This window comes from Acipenser ruthenus, chromosome 13 (genome assembly GCF_902713425.1).
Source record: "Acipenser ruthenus chromosome 13, fAciRut3.2 maternal haplotype, whole genome shotgun sequence".
Lineage (NCBI taxonomy): Eukaryota > Metazoa > Chordata > Actinopteri > Acipenseriformes > Acipenseridae > Acipenser > Acipenser ruthenus.
Window position 1 is genome coordinate 28,685,940 of NC_081201.1, and position 25,064 is coordinate 28,711,003.

At 37.3% G+C, this 25,064-nt stretch overlaps 1 protein-coding gene across 1 annotated transcript in view; it reads left to right on the forward strand.

Moving 5' to 3' along the window:
* LOC117418409 (testican-2-like) overlaps positions 1–25,064 on the forward strand; it is a 43,403-nt gene that overhangs the window by 6,575 nt on the left and 11,764 nt on the right. Inside the window, exons 2-5 of the mRNA XM_058985017.1 lie at positions 17,806–17,851; positions 23,591–23,705; positions 24,084–24,189; positions 24,778–24,892. Of these exons, the coding sequence (XP_058841000.1) occupies positions 17,806–17,851; positions 23,591–23,705; positions 24,084–24,189; positions 24,778–24,892 (382 nt within the window). The remainder of the gene's footprint in view (positions 1–17,805; positions 17,852–23,590; positions 23,706–24,083; positions 24,190–24,777; positions 24,893–25,064) is intronic.

Sequence of the window (25,064 nt, forward strand, 5' to 3'; positions counted from 1 at the left end):
AATTGTTTATTCTAGTTGCTTAAAAACATGTTTTTTTTTATTTGTAAAGCTCAGACACATATATATATATATATATATATTCAGTATTTACCATGTTTAAATATATAAAAATAATAAGAATAATATATAGTATTCAAAATACGATCCTTACAAAATGTACCATGAACAATATATTATACAACTGACGTATTACATTTATATGGAGATACACAATTTACATGTATGCATCAGTACTTCAATATTTCCATATATTACACGTATGTTTGGTCATCTATATTTAATTCTTCCTTCTTGCTTTGCCCTGGTGACCAGTAGTTCAGTGGTCAATGTGCACCATTATTAGTTGAGCACCAAACCCAACTGGATGAGAATGAAAATGCTATCAAATGGTTCAGCTTGTTAGTGGACAAGCGCTGAAGATATATATCACTTAGCACGGTGGTAATTTCTGTAATGTGGTAAAGGACTGTAGTACTTTGGTATTATGACCATTATTACCACTATAACATGAATGTCAGTCAATCAAACAAGATATAATAAGCTATAAAAGAACTGCTTAAATACCTTATTCCAAACAGTTAATAGGAATTACATGTCTAAACGGGCCCAGTTTCTTTCCTGGCATCATCCTCAAAGTCTGCCAGATACTGCAGTGATGCAGGGAGGAGAGAACTATGTTGGGGCTGACCAACAAAAAGAAGAGTCACAATAAAGTATTTAATTTGATCACATTTCCATTAGATGATACGGGTTACAATCCATTTTGGTAAGTAATCCCCACTGGTTGTGGAAGTATAAGATACTTTTTATAGTTTCTGAATGTTGACAGGAGAAAGCTGCTTATTCATACTCATGTTACTGGTACTTCACAGCAAGTGGGAGGTGAAAGTACTTGTTACAGAGCAGAGTGGAATACACAGCCTTACTTCTGACAGGCTTTAAAACTTAGAAAGCATATTTCTGTGAAGATAAAAACAATATGCTTTCAACCAACATAAAGTTGCTATAGCTATTGAAACAAGTTTGCATGCCTTACTTACAGCTAGCTGTTCCTATTTCACTCCCTATGTCAGTACTGTTCTATCCACCCTTTATTATTAACCAACCCCTTCCCCTAATATATGCAAACCAGGAGATTTCAATGGTGCCAGGTAACACTTAATACAAATATAAAGTCATGCTTGCTACAACATGTGCGTTCAGAAAACGCACATCTGAGACCTACACTGGGAATAGAAGAACATGACAGGTGAGGTTAATGGGATTATTTAACTAGCTAGAACCATTTTAAGATGGTTTTACACCTACACATTGCTGAAGGGATAAGTCAAAACCTTTTTCTGTTTGAGGTTTACCATTGCATACTTTTCTGTTTGTGGTGGCTTTTGACATGTCAGACATATCATTTAAGATGAATAACATGACATACTTTACCATAGGCAGGAAAGTAGATGCTATCTTTGGCCATATTTGAGCAAGCTTTATGTTGGATGCTCCCAGTTTCTATACTTTTAATGGTGAGGTGGTGCCACCATTAGAAATCACTTGGTAAGCAATCTGTAGTTCAGTAGTGGTACATGGCTAAAAAAGCAACCTGTTTCACAGCAATGATAGAAGGAACAGTGCGTGCAATGTGTGGCAGTGCTGCAGCATTGAGAATGGAGTGCTTTCACAATCAGATCGTAATGCAGAGGGACAGGATTTCTCCTCCCCCGTTCCACTGGGACTCCAACCTCTTTGGAGGATCCCACTGCTGCCTGCCAGCCATTTATTTAGTTTGGTCAGTCTTTCCAGCAAGCATGCTCATTTCACCCCAAAATGCTTTCTTTCTCATATTGTAAGGGTTATTATGGATGTGTAAAAACATGGTTGTAATAACTTCCCCCTTAGTTACCTGTACAGCATACAGCTATGACCAAATGATTTGCATCACCTACAGTCTTAGCATTGAGACATAATTAAACATAATTAGATATGAACATAACTTAGATATTTTATTTTACATCATGCAATGAAAGAAACTACAAAATTATATTGCTAAGGTCTACCGGAAGCCATAATAGTATTTCGTGTTAGATTCAATTTTTCAGTTAAGTATATGGAAAACTACAATGCAGTATGTAATTCAATATGTTAACGTAACATTATTCAGCAGGGTTCATTCGACTTTATGAAGCAAAATTACTTCTATAGGGTGATGCAAAACATTTGGCCATAGCTGTACAGTGCCCTTGGTGGTTTGTGCACTGCTGTAACTATAGCAAGACTCTTAAAGTGGTCTGTACATTTTAAAATATAGTGTTCACATATGTAATGAAGGTTGCTGCTGTTTGAGTCTATGCAAAGAATGCATTTAATAAAACTCTGCAACTCACAGAAACTGCCATTAGTGGGCTCTCCTGGCGAGCTTTTTATTTTTTTTTAAGTGACCCAATACTTTTCAACAAATGTTGTTGTCATGTAAACGTATTAACTGTCATGTAAACAGACATACAAGAGCCATCCAAGTTTCCCGCTGGCTTTTAGCGTGGACTGTGCTTCTTTGAAGCAACACCTTAAGGGGGTAAAACAATATTGACAAAAACTGTAAAGCGCGTGTTTACATTGCTGTTGACGAAGAGTCCTTTCATAAAATGACTTTGAATTGCACGGCACGAAAACTAGTAAGACTCTACAAGACCAAACAATCTTTACCTCAGTTCTGCAGGCACCGATGTAAACCCTTTTTAAAAAGGCATAGAGGATTTATATGTGCTTTTAAATTGGAGGTCAAAGGCTTAATTGACAGCAGGGGTTGAGATCTAAGGCAAAACTGTAAACTCCAGAGATTCATTGGCCACATACCAGCAATGTAGGTAGATTCTAATTGAGTAGAAAAGGCTAGTTTTCATGGCTTCTGCTGAAGAGACAGGCACTCTTACCACATTTATATTCGATCATACCAGAAGAGCATATAACAGAGGAAGAGTACCTGAAAAACTCAATACTAACTGAGCTGCAGCAGCCTGTCATGTCTTCTGCTTTAACTTTACCGAAGACTGTGCTAGTGGGGGCTCTGTTCTCAATAACACAGGAAGCGCAATCTTGGTTGTCCCACTCATGTGCCCCCATGCAGAAAATATACTTATAAATTAAATTAGTAATACCTTCATTTGGCTAAAATGGCATTTGGGTTTGTGAAGATAAATGAGTGCTTTGGACCGTAACAGTCTTTAAATATAGATCTAACAGTTTCTCCATTTCTGCAGGCCCTTCCAACCTTGACATAATTCTCTGTGTGCCTCTTGTGTTTAACAGTAAAGGCTGACACTTGAGGTAACAAAGTGTTTTGTAAAAAGAGGGCAGGCTTGGTGCCTTTTCCCCTCAGTACAGGGAGTGTGCTATGTGTTGCTGCCCAGCTCAGCTGCAAGCTCTTGGCTTCAGTGATGAATGAAATATGTTGCCATTTGGTGGTTCATCTTGCCTGGGGTAGCACAAGCAACTCGACAGCCATTCCCACCAGACGCCCACAAAGTAACAGGATTACAGCTAGATTTATTTATTTGATTTATTTTGAATTTGTAGTTTAATATGCTCTCCAGGCTTTATAAAATATTGTACTGCCTAAGAATTGTTTTTGAAACCATCAGAGTTACAAGGCGCTTCGTCCGCGTTCTTAATCCCTTGAGTTATGGTTAAATTATTATTATTATTATTATTATTTATTAGCAGACGCCCTTATCCAGGGCGACTTACAAGATATCACATTATTTTTACATACAATTACCCATTTATACAGTTGGGTTTTTACTGGAGCAATCTAGGTAAAGTACCTTGCTCAAGGGTACAGGAGCAGTGTGCCCACCGGGGATTGAACCCACAACCCTCCGGTCAAGAGTCCAGAGCCCTAACCACTACTCCACACTGCTGCCCCTAAATTAAACTAAAAACTGTTTTTATGACACAGTAGAAGATCCACACAAAGGCAGATTTTCTTACATAGCTGATTGCTTTTGGTTCAGTGGTTTTGTTTCATATAACAATACAATATAATGAATACATAAATTATAATTAATATACTGAAGAACTTTTGCAAATTAGTCAAGCATTTTTTTTTCCGATCAGTCTATCTCTATAAGTGTACATGTATAAACCTTTTTATATATTTTCTTTCCACCATGTGATAACCTACATATCAACTATATTGTTATAAAAATGTGTAGTTCATCAAATCGGAAAAAAAGGACACCTACAAAGTAAAATTCTGTTATTGCAAAAATACAGCAAAACAGAAATAAAACTTATAGCACTGAAAAAAACGACAAATTGAACTTCACAAAACAAGAACAATATAAGGAACACACTATGAACTTAACTTAAGTCGGATGACCGGACTTGAGCATTGCGGGCTGGAGGATTAATGGTTCCTTTATTCAGTAGCACTGCTGGCACTATCAGACAAATGAAGGTGGGAGCAACAGGCTAGTCAGGGACAAAGTTGAATCTACACGTATGAAAATTTTGAAAGGGATTCCAGAAGCTGTTTCTTTCCACACACCACAAGAACGGAAGGAAACCTCTGGGGGCCCTAACTTAGAAATGTATCTGGAGTAATAGAAACTCATTGTTACTGCAGAATGTGGGATACACCTTTTGTTTGTTTTACTCACTATGGCTAATCTCTCAAGACAATAACTATCTGTCCTTTTATAAATGCTCATTGGCGAATATTACTGCCTAGACAGTTTCCTGAAGGGAGAAAAAGATTTAGCAAAGGGTTTAGTAGCTTGTTTAGCATTCATTGTTTCGGTTAGTTGGATGACAAGGTGGGATGGAAACAAATAGGGGTTTTAATTCCTCACTCTGAATGATACTGTGCATGTGTTGCACTGGTGAGGCGACATCATCACTGCTGCTGTAACATACATCACATTGCATTTTTACTCTCAACAAAGAAAGATAGTGTAACTATGATTTGCAGTTAAGTTATCAAATTAGCAAAAAAAAAAAAGAATATTGTTTTTGTGCTGTGAAACCACATGGCTGGAAAAGCTTTTATTTTCTGGGCACCTATAAACCAGTAAAAAATATATAAATATATATTTTTTATTCATGTAGCAGTATAGTGTCTGACATAATTATTATATGGTAATACTGCTTGTTAGTGGTACAATGTCAGGGTACAAGAATTGGTTGCCACTAACATTCTGTCCTCTGTCCCTCTAAACATACCAAATATGACAGTTCTGTTTTTACAAAATCAGCTTCATCAACCCAACATTTGTTTTGAAACTCTTTGAGGGCAACACTTTACATTTTTTGTCCTGTCCCCCACAGTCTCTCTCCTCAATAAAGCAGGGTATCATAGCAGAGACAGACATGTGGTTGATCAATTAGTAATGAAGGTGCATACTGTACCTCCCTTGTATAAGTCAACATATTCGTGTTCCTGCTAATCTGCCGGAATGGGGGCTGTAATAGATATGCAGAACATAGATTGAGATGACCTTAATCAAGTGGAGCACACAGCAGGAGCAGGCCTCCGAGTGGAATAGTTAATCGCTTTCATTCAGCTGAAGGATTAAAATGTTATTGTTGATTTCCTTGTTTCAGAGACTTGTCAGGCACCAGTGTGAAGTCAGCTATATGCAATCTGCCTCTAAATATTTTGTATGCTTACCATAAATTGCATTTGGTTTGATTCAGTCAGCAATATTTGCTTTGGATGTGGATTTAAGAGTGAACCACTCTTTATTGAACATTTTATATCAATTGGCTAGCCTTTTTGGCTAAATGAAACATACCAAAGACCAGAGAGTTCCCAGAGAGCCATAAAATATGTTGAAGAACTGATAACTCACTATTTTAATAACTAAATAGTGTTTCTGTAAGATTACTGTAGCTTGGTAGACTGATGAACACTGTGACAGCTTGAAATAGGGCTGTAGCCTTAAAATCTTCCAGGTTCAATTCATGGAGAAATAAGGACTAGATAACGATAGATAACGATAGGTTACGGGTGTAACCCTGGTTCCCTGAACGAGAAGATGACTACCAAATCAATACTTTTGGGATATGCCTGCTTGTCAGGTATTCGCTGAGCATTTTATATCAAAGCTGCCCAAACGTGCATACAGGAACTGTGCACGGACAGTGCCTGTAGCTCACTGACCCGCTTAGCGGAGGTGATAGCTAATAGAAAGGCTGTCTTCATAGAGAGATACTTCAGCTCTATGGTATCTATGGGCTCATACGGGGCCTTCGTGAGAGCCTCCAGTACCACGTCTAGACTCCATTCGGGGAGGACGTCCTTTATAGGAGGTTGTAACCGCTGAGCACCCTTTAGAAAACGGGTCGCCAGAATATGAGCGCCTGGAGATACTGAGTTGATGGGAACATGGCAAGCTTTCAATGTAGAGGGGGATTTACCCACCTCTAGTAGATCTTGCAGAAACTGTAAAATAACTGCTATAGGGCAATACATGGGATCATGGCCTCTGGCCATGCACCAATTTTGAAAATATGTCCACTTATAGGCGTACAACGCTGTTGTGGAAGAAGCCCTAGCATTCTGCAATGTACTCACTACTGCGTCTGAAAGCCCTAGGGCGGACAGATGGTCCCGTTCAGGGGCCAGACCCACAGTTGGAGACTGCCCGGGTCTGGGTGCCCGAGTGTGCCTTTCGCCTGACTGAGGAGATCCATGCGCAGCGGGATCTCCCAGGGCTGGCCTTGCAGCAGCTGGCCCATTTGGGGACCACCAGGAGGACTGTCACTCTGTCTCTCCTGACTTTCTCGAGGAAGGCAGGGAGCAGCGGTATAGGTGGGAACGCGTATAAAGGCACTTTGGGCCATTCGTGCGCTAGGGTGTCGACGCCTAGCGGACCTCCGCAGCTGCAGAGGGAGAACCACAGGGGGCAATGGGGCGTCTCTGACATGGCAAAGAGATCGACCTGGGCTTCCCCGAAGCGTTCCCAGATTTTTTTTTTTAAACGAAACGCAGTTGCGTAGCGTTAGCTCAGCCTTTAGTTGCGTAAGTTTCTGATTCTTGGGAAGTGGCAAGCCTACTTCCAACAATTAATTGCAAATGAACTCACAAAAACTCAAAGAGTCAATCACAAATGGAAAAAAGGGTTAGAGTAATACTCACCACCTTAATTACCTGTCAGTGAAAGGCAAAAGAGACTGGCGTCTCCGCGTAATGAGTATTTATTACCTCGGTGAGGCAGGACCAAGGACATCACTCCGCGGAGGGGCCTATCGGCAGCTTTGATACAAAATGCTCAGTGAATACCTGACAAGCAGGCATATACCAAAAGTATTGATATGGCGAATTGAAAGGGAACCTAAAATGGGTTTAGTCTCCAAAAACTAAACAGCTTACTAAATAGTAGGAAAGAAATTAAAAGCTAGATAAATGACATAGGTTTGAACAGGGCTACACTGAGGCACAGCTTCAGTAAATTGGTGCTCATTAGACATAAACAAAACACCAATTCTGATGCAATTCGACTTTACTTGCTAATAAAGAACACTCGTTGCCCTTGGAGTGTTTCAAAACCATTAACAGCCTTACATATTATACTTCACCTCTAAACCAGAATAGCTTTACTGTAGAGTTCAAATAACCACATGGGTATAAACAGCCCTGGTTTATACTACCAAGATATCATTGGAATGTTACATTGTGACAATGATACCAGTGTGGATCCATTCTAGCAATACCATTGTAGCTGCCCTTGTGCTACTAATGCCTCTTAGTACAGAAACAACCTTGCCATTGTAGTGCAGCTGCATTGCCAGTGAAGATTATTTAGTAAGGGTAAAGAGCACAAATACAACACTTATTGCTATATTGTTTTGTGGGTACTTGTTAATTAATGAGACTGTGCATTTAGATTTAGAAAAAAGGTAAACAGGGAGTTGTTGATTCCTGTTCAAACTCTTGCTGATGAAAGGGCTCAGAATGGACTGCTGCAAATTTAAACACTCAGACGGTGACTTTGATATTACAACCTACACTGAGTTGAAAAGCAAAATCCAGAAGGAAGTATATCTTATGACTTAATACCTTCTCATTAGAATACGGGGTTTAACAGTTATTATATGGCAGTGGGATCTATTGTAATGATCTAAACATTGGCAGATCTTCATGCCTACACTCATTAAATCTATATAAACCCTTCTTGTGCTTTCACCCATGGGTGATTTTTTCACACACTTTACTACATACAAGAAAAAAACAGTAATAAACCCACAGGTTTATACATTTAAGGTTAACACAATTATGCTCAATAAAATTCACAGCAGTGTTCCTATACCAGATTTTGCTAAGATACATTACCAAGGTCAGTTCCTTTGCAGGGATTGCTTTTGCATCTTATTTCTACTTCTTATCTGAAAGACTGCACATCCAACAGCACAGTGCCTACACACCATACTATGGTGCTTGTAAGCCAAGTTTATCCACAATTAGTATAGCTACCGGCCCCACAGGCAAGTTTGCAAACCACTGAGCCAGTCACAGAAAACATGGCCAGAATAGTTAAAAAGCAACATCCTTTGACTATACTTTTATAGCTTTTATTCACAATGTACTGTATGTTTCATCACTTACAAATGTTTTTTTAGCTATCATTTTAATACTGTCCAGTGAAAAGTATCCTGCAGAAAAAGGTTTCCACTTCAGTAGGAGTAACCTATACCAAATTGAATGGATGTAATAAACAGGTATGGAGTCTGGTCAAAGCTCTGCTCCAAGTTTGTGGGAAGTGAGGCAAATTTGCATGAGAGTTGCAATGATGTAATCTGTCATTGCGATTTGTCGAGGATGTCTGTAACTATCCTCTTCTTAAGGTGGAAACTTGAGATATATATGGATAGTTGTGGTTGTAGTTGTGATTTGGGCAGAAACAGTAGGTGGTTCAATATAAGTGTTACCTACAACCCAGCAATTACCAGATTATCTGTGCTATCAAAAATAAATATGCATATGCTGTTAATATAATTCAGTCAGAAAATGCATACTATAGATTATTTATTAAAACAGACTAGACCACACTACTATAATATACATATTTTACATTACATTCTGTGGCCTTTCGAGATACCCCTCCCCTATTAGACAAAGCCAAAAAAAAAGCAGGTGGAAGCTGGGGATGAGGAAGCAGGGGCGTAGTGGATTGAAGTAAGATATAAATCATTTCCTTGCCATTCATTGGACTCATTGTTTATCGAGGGACGCATAACAAACTAGCTATTCAATTGCTAATTTAGTCTGGCATGGGAATCGCCTAAAATATTCTTGATATTTATGTGATCTGATTTAAGGTTAAAGTGAGTTTCCTGCCAGAACCAGTGTTTTGCTTAATTTATGCTTAATTGTTAAAGCTGTATTCAGAGATTCTAAATCATTTGCTTTAATATTATTTAGACTGCTGAGGTGCTGGGAAGGTAACACAGTACTTTGCACTTGTTTTAGAACTTATATATAAATATATTTACACATACAGTTTGAACTTCTGTATGAAGCCTACCTCCATGGGTTCTACTGTTATACTTAATGCAGTTTGAAAGCACACTTAGTTTGTCTTCCAAGGATATTCTTTCAAAACCTAGTAAAGATGGCATCACTCCTTGCAAATTAGTGACCTGTAAGCACCACGTTGCATAAGCAGCTGAGTTAGTAATTAAAAAACTCCAGTAGGAGGCCCATTTTATTATGCAACCTCATGCAATGTTTGCACACCCACCTAGATAAAACCTGGCAGTGAAACTGAGGGGCTGACATTTTTCTTGCTGTGTTGGTGTCACCTGAGTTTCTACAAGCAGAGTAATGCTATGTGGGACTACCCCTTTAGAATATATACCAAGCAAGCACATCTAGGAGTCGATTCATTTATTTATTGAGGTCACATAGGTCAACAGTAAACAATCCCTTTTTCTACCTGTAGTACTGATGTATTAAAAAAAATAGCTGCAAAAAATAAATAAAAAAACCTAGATCTAAAACCCAGGGAGCTCTAATGGTTCCCAGTAATTTGCAGACTGTCATTTGATATTAAATGAAATGAGATACTGCTAGAGAAACCTGAGAATCAGCAGCTAGAGGAATTGAAATTGCTTTGTTCAGCTTAGCTGAAGGTGACTGTGGTTTCTCCTCCAATAATTTGATTTTTCAAGGTGATTGTGAGTCTCACCCCTGACCCCAATTTTCATTTTATTGATGGAGAGTTTGCAGATCAGAAGAAAGCAATGTGACTACTTTTAATTGTCATAAAACCAGCAAAGAAAGATATATAGCAGACATGGGAATAGATATAGAATACACTGCAATGGAACCTTAAGTCATGTTCAGTGAGGAGTTTCCAATTGAACATGTATTGGTAGCTTCTAACCACGATTGCATGTATGTGGTTAGAAATCTTCCCTATTTTACCACCCAGTCACATTCTTTTTTTTCCAGATGGTTTTCACCTTCATTATCACAATTGTTATACGCTACAACATTATATATATATATTTGGGTAAACACTTTAAATATAGACTTACCATTGCTAGATATTACTGACTGTACATGTATAATCGGTATTTGCTAAGTACATGTGATACTAATTATACCTTGACATCCCAGAGACTAAAAGGAAATAGCTGCTTTCTAAAAGGAAATAACTGCTTTCTATGGTACCATATCCACATCATTTAATCAGAAACAGATATGTGCTTTGCAGTTAGAATTAAGAGCAACGTGATGTTTTTTGGCTTGCTGAAATGAAATCGCATCTGCTTTGTAGTGTCTTTGGGGATTTTCATTGAAATTTGACTCCATTTACTTGGACCACTCTTGAATAACCCTGGTAAACAAATATAAAATAAAAAAACACTGAAGTGATAGCCAGCCCAGAAAATCATTTCAATTTTTTTTGTTTGTATTTTGCTGTCTGTTCTGTTGCTATGAATTCATGGCATGTAACAGTAAAGTGACACTTGGTTAGATGTATTGCTTTGTAGAGGAAAAAAAAAGAAACTCTCTCTCTCATATCTCATACCTATCAACACATTTCACCCAAGACCATTTGTATTTGTTGTTTGTGTACTTTATGGTTTTGTGAGAAAGTACCCACATATGGTACATTCTCTGCTTTCTTTTCACCTGGGTGAATGTGAGACTGTGCAGTTTGTGTCTATGATGCCAATAAAATACATAAGTCAACACATACCCATGACAGAATCAAATTATTTTATTGCCAAGTTTGGCAGGGAAAATGAACAGTTAAAAAGGGGTACTGTATACCAGTCAATTATCAAACAATTCCATGAAAGGTACCCATGTGTAGCTCTTACATTCTTATTTATTTCAGTTACAAACAAATAATTAAATGTTTAGGAAACAGACACAAAATATATAAATTCAATAGTGAGATGATGTTGCAGGATACAAAGTTAAACGTTATATAGTTCTATATTCTATATCTCTAATAATTGATACAATATTAACAATTTGTAATGGAAAATATTGTCTATCTAAACATTTTTTAGTACGAGTATTGAATTGCAGACAAATCCTGTGAGCAAAAGCATGACTAAATTTTACCCCAGAGCAACGCAACAAATAAAGCCTGAAGGGGAATAGCACAAAACAATTAGCCTGTTGCCAGGAAATTAGCTTCACTGGAGGCAGTCTGAGCAAACCTATAGATCTGTGGTACAGTAATTGTTCCTTAGCAACCATGAGGAGTAACTTTTAAATCTTAAGAGATTCAGTCCTAGTACCTCTAATATGTTCAAAAATAACCTTGGAGCTGATGTTGATCACAGAAGTACATCTGAAAGCTTGAATAAAAAACAACGTAGACTTGAGGTGGAATTAAGAGGATTGTTGAGAAAAGGTCTCTTTGTTGTCTTTAAGGTCTGAAGGTTCTAGTATAATACCTCAAATGCTATTGTTTCAGCCTATGGCTAGAAATGATGACTTATAGAAATGGTGACTTGTAGAAATGGTGACTTGCGGAAAGGCTACTTTTCTAGAGAGCTGTGGCAGGTAATGATTACCTTGTCTAGTATAATCATTGATGGCTGAAGAAAACCAATGTCAGTGAGGGATATGCAAAAATCACCAATGGAAATTTCATTTTAGAAACCTGGAATCAGCTAGAAGTGATGCTTGGCATAAAAAGTACCCTGTGTTGTGTCGATGTGTGGTTTGACAGTGCAGTGTAAGGGGCCATTGCCAAGTAGCAGAAAGCTCTTATTGTTCAGCTTCTCCACACTGCGGCCCTGGAATAACAAGGTCTAAACAAACATTTTACATTTGCAGTGCATTTAACATTTATTCATCGCCCATATAATAAATCACTTCTTGACCCTTTAGCAAGTATTATAAAAACAGCCTTTAAAAATCCCGTTTCCGACCGTGACAATGATCCAGTGCAAAATAATTAGCCTGGTTCCTTTCTAATCTTAAATGTATTCACACCACTTTCTTCCCGTTCCCTTTCAGTCCCACTCTGAGGACAGTCATTGTGCCTTAATATATTTCAATGTGTTTTGTTATAATCCTTGTATTCCTTCCTTAAATAATAGCCAAATAGTTTTAGTTTAAATTACTAGCGGAAGAAAAAATGATCACAAACAGAACCATTAAGGTTGCCTTAACATATGCGCTGTGCCCTTATCAATGCGTTTCAGCTCCTGCCTCATTATATTACAAGACAATGCATCTCCGAGTATCAGTGTGACAGTGGGCTCAATAGTGTGATATGGCAGGTGATGGATTAGTGCAGCTGGACCAGGCTGATGTCTTTGCTAAAATTATTTTCCAATATCCAGTTTAATTTACTTGGGTTAGATAATGTTTCTGCAGCTCAGGAATAGATGCACTATCCTTCAGGAAAGAAGTGCAATGTAGACTGTGAAACCATAATAATGGAGTCAACCCAGTTGCTCATGCTATGGCAGATTGTCTCTGTGACAGCAGGGCTTTCATAACCATTGGTCTCTATCTGTCTATGAGTCAGGAGACTAGATATCAAGACAACATGAAAGCCTAGCCCAGGGAATAGTGGAGATGTCACTGACAGCAGATGGAGAAACGAGAAGCTGATAAAAAATGATATAAATGTACAAAATGAAGTACTTCAGCTGTATTTAACTCTGTAAAACTATATACTATAAATACAGTACCTTTTGTGCCAGAACAACACCACGTGGCACACACAAATGTAGCCTGTAGTTTTAGTTGCTCCCAAATAACCTGCAATACAATCAAATTGACACATTCAAAATCGAACCCATCAGCACTTGAACTGTGTTAAAAAAATTTTCCTTGGGTTTTGTCGTAAAGCTTTTGTGTCCTTAGTTCACAGACGCTATAATTAAAACACAAAAAGGCAGGTTTATGTGGGAATTTTTAATGTAGGGTTGTGTGGTCATGTGATTACAAACGAAAACAGCTGACAGCTTGTAAAATACTGCTGATGCAGTTTTCTTTTTAACACCTTTCACTTTGGTAATTAGCACAAGACCCAGAGCAAGCTACAACCCTCCATTATTTACAAAAACACATATTTTAATTTGTAAATGGTAACTGGTACCCATTTTTTTTGTATGCAATGTATGGTCAGTGAAAGGACTGCCTAATCAAAAATTGGATTATAGACATGAATTGTGTTTTTCCTGCGTGTTCCACGTTCCCTGATGTTTCTACGAAAAGCCCCTTTTAAAAGCACTTGTTTTAACACCACATGCTTACTGAGGGTAATTAGTTTTCTTTCTATATAGGTCTGGGCGAAGATGCATTCTAATCTAATCTAAATTTATAGGCTTCAGTGATTATTTGTGCATAATATTTAGAAAATGTCAATATACAGTATGTGGCAGACAACATCTTTAAATAGGTAAAACGTATAATTGGATACTGTGAAATTTTCCTGTTTATTTCATGTAGTGTATGTAGTGCTTGTGAGAGGTGAGGTCTACTGTATTGACAACACTGGAGACTGGAATCCTATCCAAAGTGTTTAATCCAACATAGTGCCAAGCACTATCTGTCTGCTTTAAAATGGGCTTTAAAATCTGCTGCAATTGGGGAGTGTGGGCAGTTAGGTTCCATCTTCCAAGGTCTCTGTTCTAGACTGCGCATGTTACAGTAATCGTGACAACGGGGACGAGGGCTGTTCTGTGGTATGGATCCGAGTCCTCTGTGGTCCAAGCCAGAACCATTAATATCATTCCACCCAGCTATCTGGATTGAACAGTTCAGATTGCAAACAGCTGAAACTGTAGTACAAGGATTGCAATTACTTTGGCATTGCCAACTCCAGTGTTCTTTTTATCTTCTGTTTGATCAGGGAGTCAATGCACTGTAGCACGACATGCTCAACGTGTCAACTGTCTGGACTGGTGTTAGATCATGCCAAAGCAACTAGTCTTATCAATGGAATGAGGCAATGTGCTGGGTCTGGCTATTGGGTGTCCTTAACCTCCGTGGTGCCGCCCTGCTAGGATTAAAAGATATTCTCTCAACAGGGGACTGTCTCTGACATATACTGTATAGTAGCACCAACCATGGTGTAACTACCTGTAAATGTGTTATTCTTATTCACATTGAGGATTATAAAGGGCTTTGTATCAAAATGAATGTCATCTAATGTTCTGTAAAGTCTGATGCAGTGGCCATTACTTGCCAGATAAATGATTGTTGCAGAGGATATTTATCCAGTTATATATCGAGCAAACGTTTTAGTGTATGAACACATTTAAAAAATGTATTTCGAGGTTACATATTGGACTGGATTTTTTTAGGCTTGCCACCTTTTATAGCAAGTTAATTGTTTATTTTAGAACATCACATTTTAAAATGGCAGCCTGAATTTTAAAACTCTTATTTTTCTCTACAACAATATTGATTTTAAAATGTCCCTGTTGGGCAGGATGCTTTACTGATACTGTTTGGCATTAATATAAAATGCACGTTAATAATAGAGCAGCAACTTCAGTACTATGTGCATCACAATGCTGTAGATTAATGCAGGGTCTACACAGTTTTACAATCTGAAGGCCTGCTGTTGGGAACCTTCAGTCAAGGTTATTCCTCATTAAGAAGTCATCTATAATTCACTCAGCAAGGCAATACCACAAGTATTTATAAAACTTTAATACATTACTAGAGCCATTTTCCTGTTACATCAACACCACTGGGAAACACTTTATTTAAGCTACCTGTATGCTAATTAATCTAAATATGATTTCCTGCAGCTCCTGTTGAACGTATAGAGCAAAAATGCATTTCATTATTATTTCATTATTTGCATATTCTCTACACCTACAGATATTTTACACCTTAGCATTTCATCAAGAACATACACTTTAAAAATGGTCTGTGTGTAGCATTCAAGAATGTTTGTGACACTAAGTATTGTAAATATTTATGCTGAGATATTTTGCAACTCCATATGTGTTTTGCAACTGACAGAAGACTTTAGAAGGGGTGTGGTGGCATTATTTTGTTAAGTAATTTGCTTGTTTAGGATAAAAAATATAGCTGCATTATTAATGATGTTTTGACGTTGGTGAGAAGCACCCCTCAATGACAATTCCTGGAAACATACGAATCTGCAATTAGGACCGTGGACATGTTTATTGATGACTTTGTTGAAAAGCTCTTGTAAACAGCTATTATCTCTGGGTTCATATTATTCCTGCACTTACAAAATAGGAGAGGAAAATACACAGACAAAAAACACAAATCATAGCAATTAGCAGAAACCACATGACTGCAGGCTGTACAGCAATATCCTTATGTAACGTAGAAAGTAGACTTGAAATAATCAAATGTACATTTTTACTAACCTTTTTTTCTCTGTTCTCCTTTTTTCTGCTTTCCTTGACATTCCACACCTCAGGAAGTGGAGGTTAGTAGTCCTTTCTAAATCTGCACGCTACCTTTTTTCATTTAATTTTAGATGTTCCCTGGAAGATATCCAGAAACCTTGCACTACAGATGTTACTTGCTAACATTCATTAGACAAAACAGTGGCTTGAATACTAAGGTGACATTGAACAAAAACCTTGCATTTAAACATAGGTACTGTAAGTAAATTACTTAACACAACTGGGTTAAGAAATATATTCTAGACTTCAAGTAATTCCCAGTATGTAGATGGATTAACCCTTTATAAGGTGTCCGTTATAAAAATTCAACATTTTAATAGTTTACTATGTGCTTGTATATTTCTCTTGCTTTACCATGGTTTTTATAATCTTTACCTGCACTTAGATTTGTTCATGTTATGCCATAGTCTTAATCTTTTGTACCATTGGGATCTATTTTAATAAACAGTGGTGGATCATAATACCCCTGCACTAAAATGTATAAACCTGATTTCCTGGTTTACAGTCAAGGTACAGATTTTTTGGGATGGGAACTAAAAAGCAAAACATAAATCTGGTGCTTTTGATTTGAGTTCTCATCTAAATCCCTTCAATGCAATATGAAATATATGCATGGATTAAACTGAACCTGTTTTCAATGCTACATACACACCAAAGAGGCCCTTTATTAATTTCCCAGTTGAACATTTTCAAAGTGTTGTCATAGTGAGCCTTAAAATATGTTAACCTTCACAGAAAGCCAATAAAACCAGCTCCAGTGAAGTACTGACTTAATTAAATGACTGAATAGTGAATATTCATTGTGTTTATGCATATTCTAAATAATTAGACACTTCCAGCCTTGGGAGAGGGAAACCTAAGTGATGCGTCTAATATTTCTGCATAAAACACAAGGAAATGCCTTAGAGCATTTTTGCCTCCCAACACATTACAATAATTGCAAACAGAACACTGATTAAAATAGGAATATATGGGTATTTAAATGTTTATAGACATGGGCAGGAGATGAAAATTACATGTACTAAATATACTGTATATTACATATACTATTCCCCCGAGGGTTTCTCGGAGGTCACAGTAATTCAAAGATTGAAACCCCAGACTCCTGCCATGTCACTTATTTGTTCTGTAATGTTTCCTATTCAACTGTTTAAGTCTAATTAAATTCATAGGCACAGCTTATGTCACATTAATCACAAAACATGCTGATTGGAACCATTTTTTATAAACAGCTGTTGACATTCTGGAATGTTCATTATGTGCTGAAAGTATCACGGCTGATCTGTTGTTTCACAATGTAATGTCAAAGGTTGGATCTAGTCAGAGCTCTGACTCACAGATCAGTTGAAATTTGTCTTAAAGCTGTTTCTGACCTATTATGAATGACCTCTAACAATTAGAATGCTCTTAGGCTTTTAGAGTGCCAACGATTGCCTGTCTGTTCTCCAGGGGATTCTAATCAAATTATTTTAATGTTTATCATAGAAACACTTTGTTGGAAAAAATGAACTGTATATGTTCTGTGTTACATTTAGTCACATTAAAATACTTTGTAATAAATTGAAAAAAATTGTCAATTTGTGGAAAAAGATTAATAAGCCAGGAGCTTTCTGAAGTGTAACTTCAGATTAACCAATTTACTTCTAAAATAAGCATGCTAGGCTCTAAATTCAAATTGCAGGCAGAGCATTGACTGAAATGAATAATTTTTTTCAAAGGTTTCTATGAATACAATGAAGGTTGATATTCAAGAATCAGTTCTAGATATTTGTTAAAGAAGACATCAGCAATCCGGAATGAATTTCTATTTTGGCACAACAATAAAGGGTTCATTTAAGTTTATTAGCATCAAATTAGAGAATTGATTTTAAAGTACTGGTTGTCATTCCTTACAAGGGCATTAATATAGTATTATGGTTTTTTTCTTCTTTTCAGGATGATTATATTCGTACCTGGGATGACAGACAGGGCTCAGATGAAAGTAAGTCTCTAATTGTGTAGTTTTTATTATAGACACTTATCTTTCCATTACAGTAGCATAATAAAATTGAAGCATGTTAGTCAAACATGTTTAATATTAAATATAGCGGTTAATATGTTCCATAAATAAAAAATCCATTTGTATTTATGTCCATTCAAATCTAGGAATTTAAACTTTCTTATCTTTTGAAATGAAAGCTAGCTGATATTAATAAGAAATGTAGGTTTCCTGCATATAACCCAGTGAAGCCTCTGCTGCTGCTGCTGTCAATGACAGGGTAACTTTGAAACTTTAATAAAGAAAATCCAGGAATGTGCACAAAGTAGAATAAATACCATTTATTCAGTACGGTTTGGACATATAAAAGTCCTTCATCTGCTAAACTGTCACATAGTGCACCGAAGAATTTCATTTCAAAAACACATTTTGAATCATGCCATGTTGGCAGTTCATCTGAGGAATCCTGAATAAAGTTTATTATTTCTTCTACAGTGCACATCCATCAATTTTACGTTTGAACTATCTATATTTTAATACTTATTTGTTCACTGCTGTTAAACTGCTTTAATATCATTATATATATATATATATACAGACATGCTCAAATTTGTTGGTACCCTTACAGCTCATTGAAATAATGCTTCATTCCTCCTGAAAAGTGATGAAATTAAAAGCTATTTTATCATGTATACTTGCATGCCTTTGCTATGTCATAGAATAAAGCAAAGAAGCTGTGAAAAGAGATTAATTATTGTTTATTCTACAAAGATATTCTAAAATGGCCTGGACACATTTGTTGGTACCCCTTAGAAAAGATAATAAATAATTGGATTATAGTGATATTTCAAACTATTTAGTTTCTTTAATTAGTATCACACATGTCTCCAATCTTGTAATCAGTCATTCAGCCTATTTAAATGGAGAAAAGTAGTCACTGTGCTGTTTGGTATCATTGTGTGCACCACACTGAACATGGACCAGAGAAAGCAAAGGAGAGAGTTGTCTGAGGAGATCAGAAAGAAAATAATAGACAAGCATGGTAAAGGTAAAGGCTACAAGACCATCTCCAAGCAGCTTGATGTTCCTGTGACAACAGTTGCAAATATTATTAAGAAGTTTAAGGTCCATGGAACTGTAGCCAACCTCCCTGGGCGAGGCCGCAAGAGGAAAATCGACCCCAGATTGAACAGAAGGATAGTGCGAATGGTAGAAAAAGAACCAAGGATAACTGCCAAAGAGATACAAGCTGAACTCCAAGGTGAAGGTACGTCAGTTTCTGATCGCACCATCCGTCGCTTTTTGAGCGAAAGTGGGCTCCATGGAAGAAGACCCAGGAGGACTCCACTTTTGAAAGAAAAACATAAAAAAGCCAGACTGGAATTTGCTAAAATGCATATTGACAAGCCACAATCCTTCTGGGAGAATGTCCTTTGGACAGATGAGTCAAAACTGGAGCTTTTTGGCAAGTCACATCAGCTCTATGTTCACAAACGAAAAAATGAAGCTTTCAAAGAAAAGAACACCTTACCTACAGTGAAACATGGAGGAGGCTCGGTTATGTTTTGGGGCTGCTTTGCTGCGCCTGGCACAGGGTGCCTTGAATCTGTGCAGGGCACAATGAAATCTCAAGACTATCAAGGCATTCTGGAGCGAAACGTACTGCCCAGTGTCAGAAAGCTCTGTCTCAGTCGCAGGTCATGGGTCCTCCAACAGGATAATGACCCAAAACACACAGCTAAAAGCACCCAAGAATGGATAAGAACAAAACATTGGACTATTCTGAAGTGGCCTTCTATGAGTCCTGATCAGAATCCTATCGAACATCTATGGAAAGAGCTGAAACTTGCAGTCTTGAGAAGGCACCCATCAAACCTGAGACAGCTGGAGCAGTTTGCTCAGGAAGAGTGGGCCAAACTACCTGTTAACAGGTGCAGAAGTCTCATTGAGAGCTACAGAAAACATTTGATTGCAGTGATTGCCTCTAAAGGTTGTGCAACAAAATATTAGGTTAGCGGTCCCATCATTTTTATCCATGCCATTTTCATTTGTTTTATTATTTACAATATTATGTTGAATAAAAAATCAAAAGCAAAGTCTGATTTCTATTAAATATGGAATAAACAATGGTGGATGCCAATTACTTTTGTCAGTTTCAAGTTATTTCAGAGAAAATTGTGCATTCTTCGTTTTTTGTGGAGGGGTACCAACAAATTTGAGCACGTCTGTATATATATATAGAGAGAGAGAGAGAGAGAGAGAGAGAGAGAGAGAGAGAGAGAGAGAGAGAGAGAGATATTATAATATTTTTGTTACATATTTTCTTTAAAATTAATGTTGAAAATGTCAGGTTATTGTGTGTTTTATTGTACAGTAGTTTACGAATAACATTTACTTTCATATCACAGATGTAGCGGCAATATGTCTGTTTAGTATACAATTGATTATGATTGTGAGACACTGCTACATTAAGAAGAAGTGATTATATGTCCAGCAAGGCACACACACACACACACACACACACACACACACACACTTTGTTGCTTTGTAGGATGTGCTTTTTAAAAAGACAGGACAGGCATGATTATTATTCCAAAGTAATGTGTTCATCAGTCTGTCCAATCTTTTGAATAGTTAATGTTAAGGGACCGTACACTTAGCTGTGCGGGGCGATATTTATTTAAATAATATTGATCCTACCCTAAAGGGACACATTTAACAGGTCCTATTGATCAACCGCTTTCTTAAAACCCACTTAATGAGGTAGTGCACAAGTTAAGTTAGAAGGATGTTGCATATTCAGGCATTGCAAAATCACAATGATATATTCTAGTTAAAGTTACATGGTCATTGGTGTCATTTTTTAGTCTGCTGACGTCCCGGTGGCAATTCACATATTGGTACTAGAGCATCATAAAAAATGCTTAACCCACATACTCCAAGAGATTTTTGATTATAAACACTTTTGTGAATAGTTGGTGCCTCACTAATTCATCTTCTAGCCAAAAAGCTCCCTGTTGCAAGTCAGTGTAAGTCACAATGGTCGGAAAAGCTGGCAGACTTTGACTGAGGACTGCTAGTAGGTTCTCACTTGGCAGGTGCTTCCATATCCAAGAGTACAAATTATTGATGAGTGTCCCTCCAAAACGATTGCATGGTATCAGTGCATCTTTATGCCTGTATAAAGTATTAACTGATCATAACAGCACCATTTCTGATCCTCTTTCCTTGCTATTACAAAATTACCTAGTATTCATGAAATGTCTCATTTTATAAGCACACTCTGGAAAGATAACTATAAACAAAGGATAAAGGAGATGGCTTTGTACATAGTGCAAAGTATATGTTAAATGTGCTGTTAAACATGACACTGTTTCAGCCTGCATATTCTTCTAGAACACAACACTCCCTGCAATACTCCCTGCTTATGTCGTCCAAATGAAAAAACCTGAAATTCCCTGTGTTGTACGTGGCAGGATCAACATGGTGTGCCTGTTTCCATGGAAATATCATCCTCTTCCTATTTACTTTAAGCTGTCAAGGCTGGTTTAGGCTCCGGTTGAAGAGAATTTTATAATAGCAGGAACAAGCTTGGCTTATTACATGTATGTATGTTATATCATCATTGTGCACATGGTCCAGTAGATTTTCCCTTCTTTTATTTCCTCATACTTAAAGAAGTGAAGGAATATCAGTATTCAGGTCATAAGTAGCTTCAAGCTAGCTAATAAGACATATCCCAAGCAAATACAAAAGTAGAATGCACTGAAGTCTAATGGTTCAAAGTGATTCTAACTGTGCTACATTCTCAGAATGTTAAAAAAAAAAAAAAACATCAAGAAAATAGGTCTGTTGGTCCATGTTGTCGTAGAAAATTAAAGCTCCTTTGTGGGAATTTGGCCAAAATAAGATCAATATCCTTGTTCTTCTTTGTAGGATCATTAATAAATGCAGCACTCAGATGTGTCTGCGGCAACTGAACAGCCTTTTTCATACTGAGCATTATTTAAATTGAGTAAGCAGGCCTTGGTTATCTACAAAAAAACAAGATAGAATTTATAACATTCTGATCCATAGGATATGACTTGAACTCATCAGGCAACCAGGTGGAAAACTGGATAAAAGAACAGTAAATCAGCTCATGTCACTTTACTCTAAACCAAAACTATGGCTGGTTTGATTAAGACAGTGACTCTTTTTGAGTTTGGTAAACTAGACGCCTGCAGTTTCACTGCCAGAGAGATCAATGAACAAATGGGTGTGAAAAGCCTGCACTGGTTGTAGGGTCTTGTGTATTACTCGTTGGCTGACCATTTTTTTTCTGAAGGAAATCAATGAGACAGAGAGAGTGTATGTTAAAGCAGAGATCTTTCACGGTCTGACAGGTGTCCACCAAGCTGATACTGCACTGACCTATTACTGCCTCCATTACACGGATACATCACTATAAATGAACTGAAATGCAACCATTGATCCCACTGTGAATGGGGAGTGAGAGAGACGCGACGTGTAGGAAAAGATACACAATCAAAATCTGTTAAATCCTAGATTATTGAAAAGAAAACAACAGAATAAGATTGCTAATCCATATATATATATATATATATATATATATATATATATATATATATATTCTCTCACAGGGACAATTGGGAGTCAGGAAGTAAATAACTGTATATTAGGTCCCCAATCTGTAAACTAAGATATTAGGTTTTTATGTGAATACTGTTTTAATCCAGTAAAGTACTTGGTATCATATTATGCTACACTTTTTTGTATTTATATTAAACAAATCAATTGGCTACATCATATATTGCTTTGATATAAATAACCCCCTGATAATAATACAGGTTTATCGTTTTGTTCATTATCCACATCACTTCCTGCAGCTAGTCTGAAGTGTTCTGAAGGACAAAGCCATTTGCCAAACCTAGTAAAGTGTCTCAATGATATAGTAGCATCTAATGAACACAGTAGTTAATTTATGAAGTAGAGTTCTCCTTTCTGAAGTAGAGTTTTAAAGAAAAGTTATGACAAATACAAAATCGCCTAGGAAGACAGATATTCTGTAAGAAGACTTGTACAAATATGCCATGTGTGGTGGAGACCACCCAATGACATTTTGACAGTGGGAGAGTTTGGCATAGTATAGTACATACAGCAATGATGTACACTAGCATTGTTTTACTTGGACTTTCCCAGTATAAATACTGAACCAATATCACATCTTTGATTGAAAAGCAGCTGTGGGCTTGGATAAACCGCAGCAATAGTGTACCGGTCACGACACCAGTCTAGTAATTAGGTGCATTTATCTGAAACAATCAATGCACCGGATTCTAGCAGATTATTGCCTGTAAAAAAAACATTTAAGACGTGCCTGATGTTTGCGTGATTGTATGCTATTAGTCACAAGTGAACACTAATGCTCAAGTATTGTTTTTGAATATGGTTGGTATCCCTAAATAGAGTGGGTTTGCAGTTTATATAGAGACCTTCTCATTGTATATGTTATTGTCAGTTCTCTATTAAGAAGAAAGAATAAAATAGTTAAGACCATACAAAATCTGTGTTTAAGCCAGACACCTTGCCTTTGTTTAAGCAGACAGGGCTGAAATATTAGTGCCTCCCTTGTGCTGACACAAGGCAGTGAAGTACCCATGTGGTGATTGATCTATGTGAGACTGGCGGTACACAGATTGCTTCCCTGGAATGATGTTCTGAATCACTGTCTCTCTGCAGCTGTGGACACCACCAAGGATCCGTGCCAGAAAGTGAAATGCAGTAGACACAAGATCTGCATCGCCCAGGGCTATCAGAAAGCCATGTGCGTCAACCGCAAGAAGCTGGAGCACAGGTGAGAAACAACACCACATTAAAGACGAGCACTGTAAGGCTTGAACTACTAGTAGACACCCATCAGTTTGAACTCTATGAGGTTCTAAAGTCACTGTGCAACTTCAATGGCATGAGCCATTGAGAGAATTATATCAGTTTGAACATATTCATATTTTTAAATACCAACTGTATCACAATGGTATGAACCAAAGCAATATCATATCAGTACCAGTCCTTATTAGTAACATTGCCGTTTTGTTCCAAGTGTGGTAGTTTCCTTAAACGTTTCTTATGATTTTGACCTAAATGTATTTTTCCAACTTTTCTGTTAGATTATACATGCTGTAGTCACAGGAAAGCAGCAAACCGTATAACTTGCCTTTGGTCCTTTGTCTAGAATCAAAGAGCATGCCGTGAAGCTCAATGAAAACAGCTGCAAGCTGTGTCCAGTGTCTGTTTCTGCCCCAGTGTGTGGGTCTGACGGGCACAACTATGCCTCTCAGGTAAGAAATAATGTATTGTCAATCTGTACCCGTCAAAGACTAATATAACCAGCAGAAAGCTGTACTATAACAACACAATACAAATACAGCAATTCCATGAAAGAACATGAACCACCAACTTTCTTCAATACTGCATATAGAGCACATACACATTGATTTTCCTATAAAAAAAAGAATGACCTTAATTCTGTGGAAAATTACAGTGAGTGTTGAATAATGTAATAGTGCCACCAACACTAATCCGAAGCAACTCTTAAACCCAACTTTTTACTCAAAATGTACAAATAAAAATCCAGTTTTTTGGCTGCATTAAAATGAGGAAAATTGTATATTTTTATGTAAATGTTATTCTGAGCTCTATGATGAGAAATGTACACCATTAACAAAAAGAGCCAACAACAAGAGATGTTCTCAGTGTTGTCCTGTATAAATATTTTAAACACATACTATGCCTGGCTTCACTGAATGGTAAAGTAAATAAAGGTTAAATGGCCGTTGTTTAGACAGCTGATTTCCTCAATAACAATTTAGCTGTGTGCTTTCTCTAGTTCTGGCTGGGTCGTGAGTCATTTGTTTGTGTGCTTTCAGTGTAAACTGGAACAACAGGCCTGTTTGAGTGGAAAGCAGCTGAATGTGAAATGCACAGGCCAGTGCCCCTGTACCACAGAGCCCACCACAACGCCAGACACTGATGCCAAACATGGTAGGTTAGACACTGATGCAGGTGGGCAGTTGTACGTCTGTATGTACGTGTGACACACAACCATGAAACAATTATTTACCATAAGTTATTGAGAATATCAGGTGTTATATTGGGGGTGTTTGTCTGGACATCTGTGTGTCACACTTGTATTTTTGCATATATCTGAAGAATC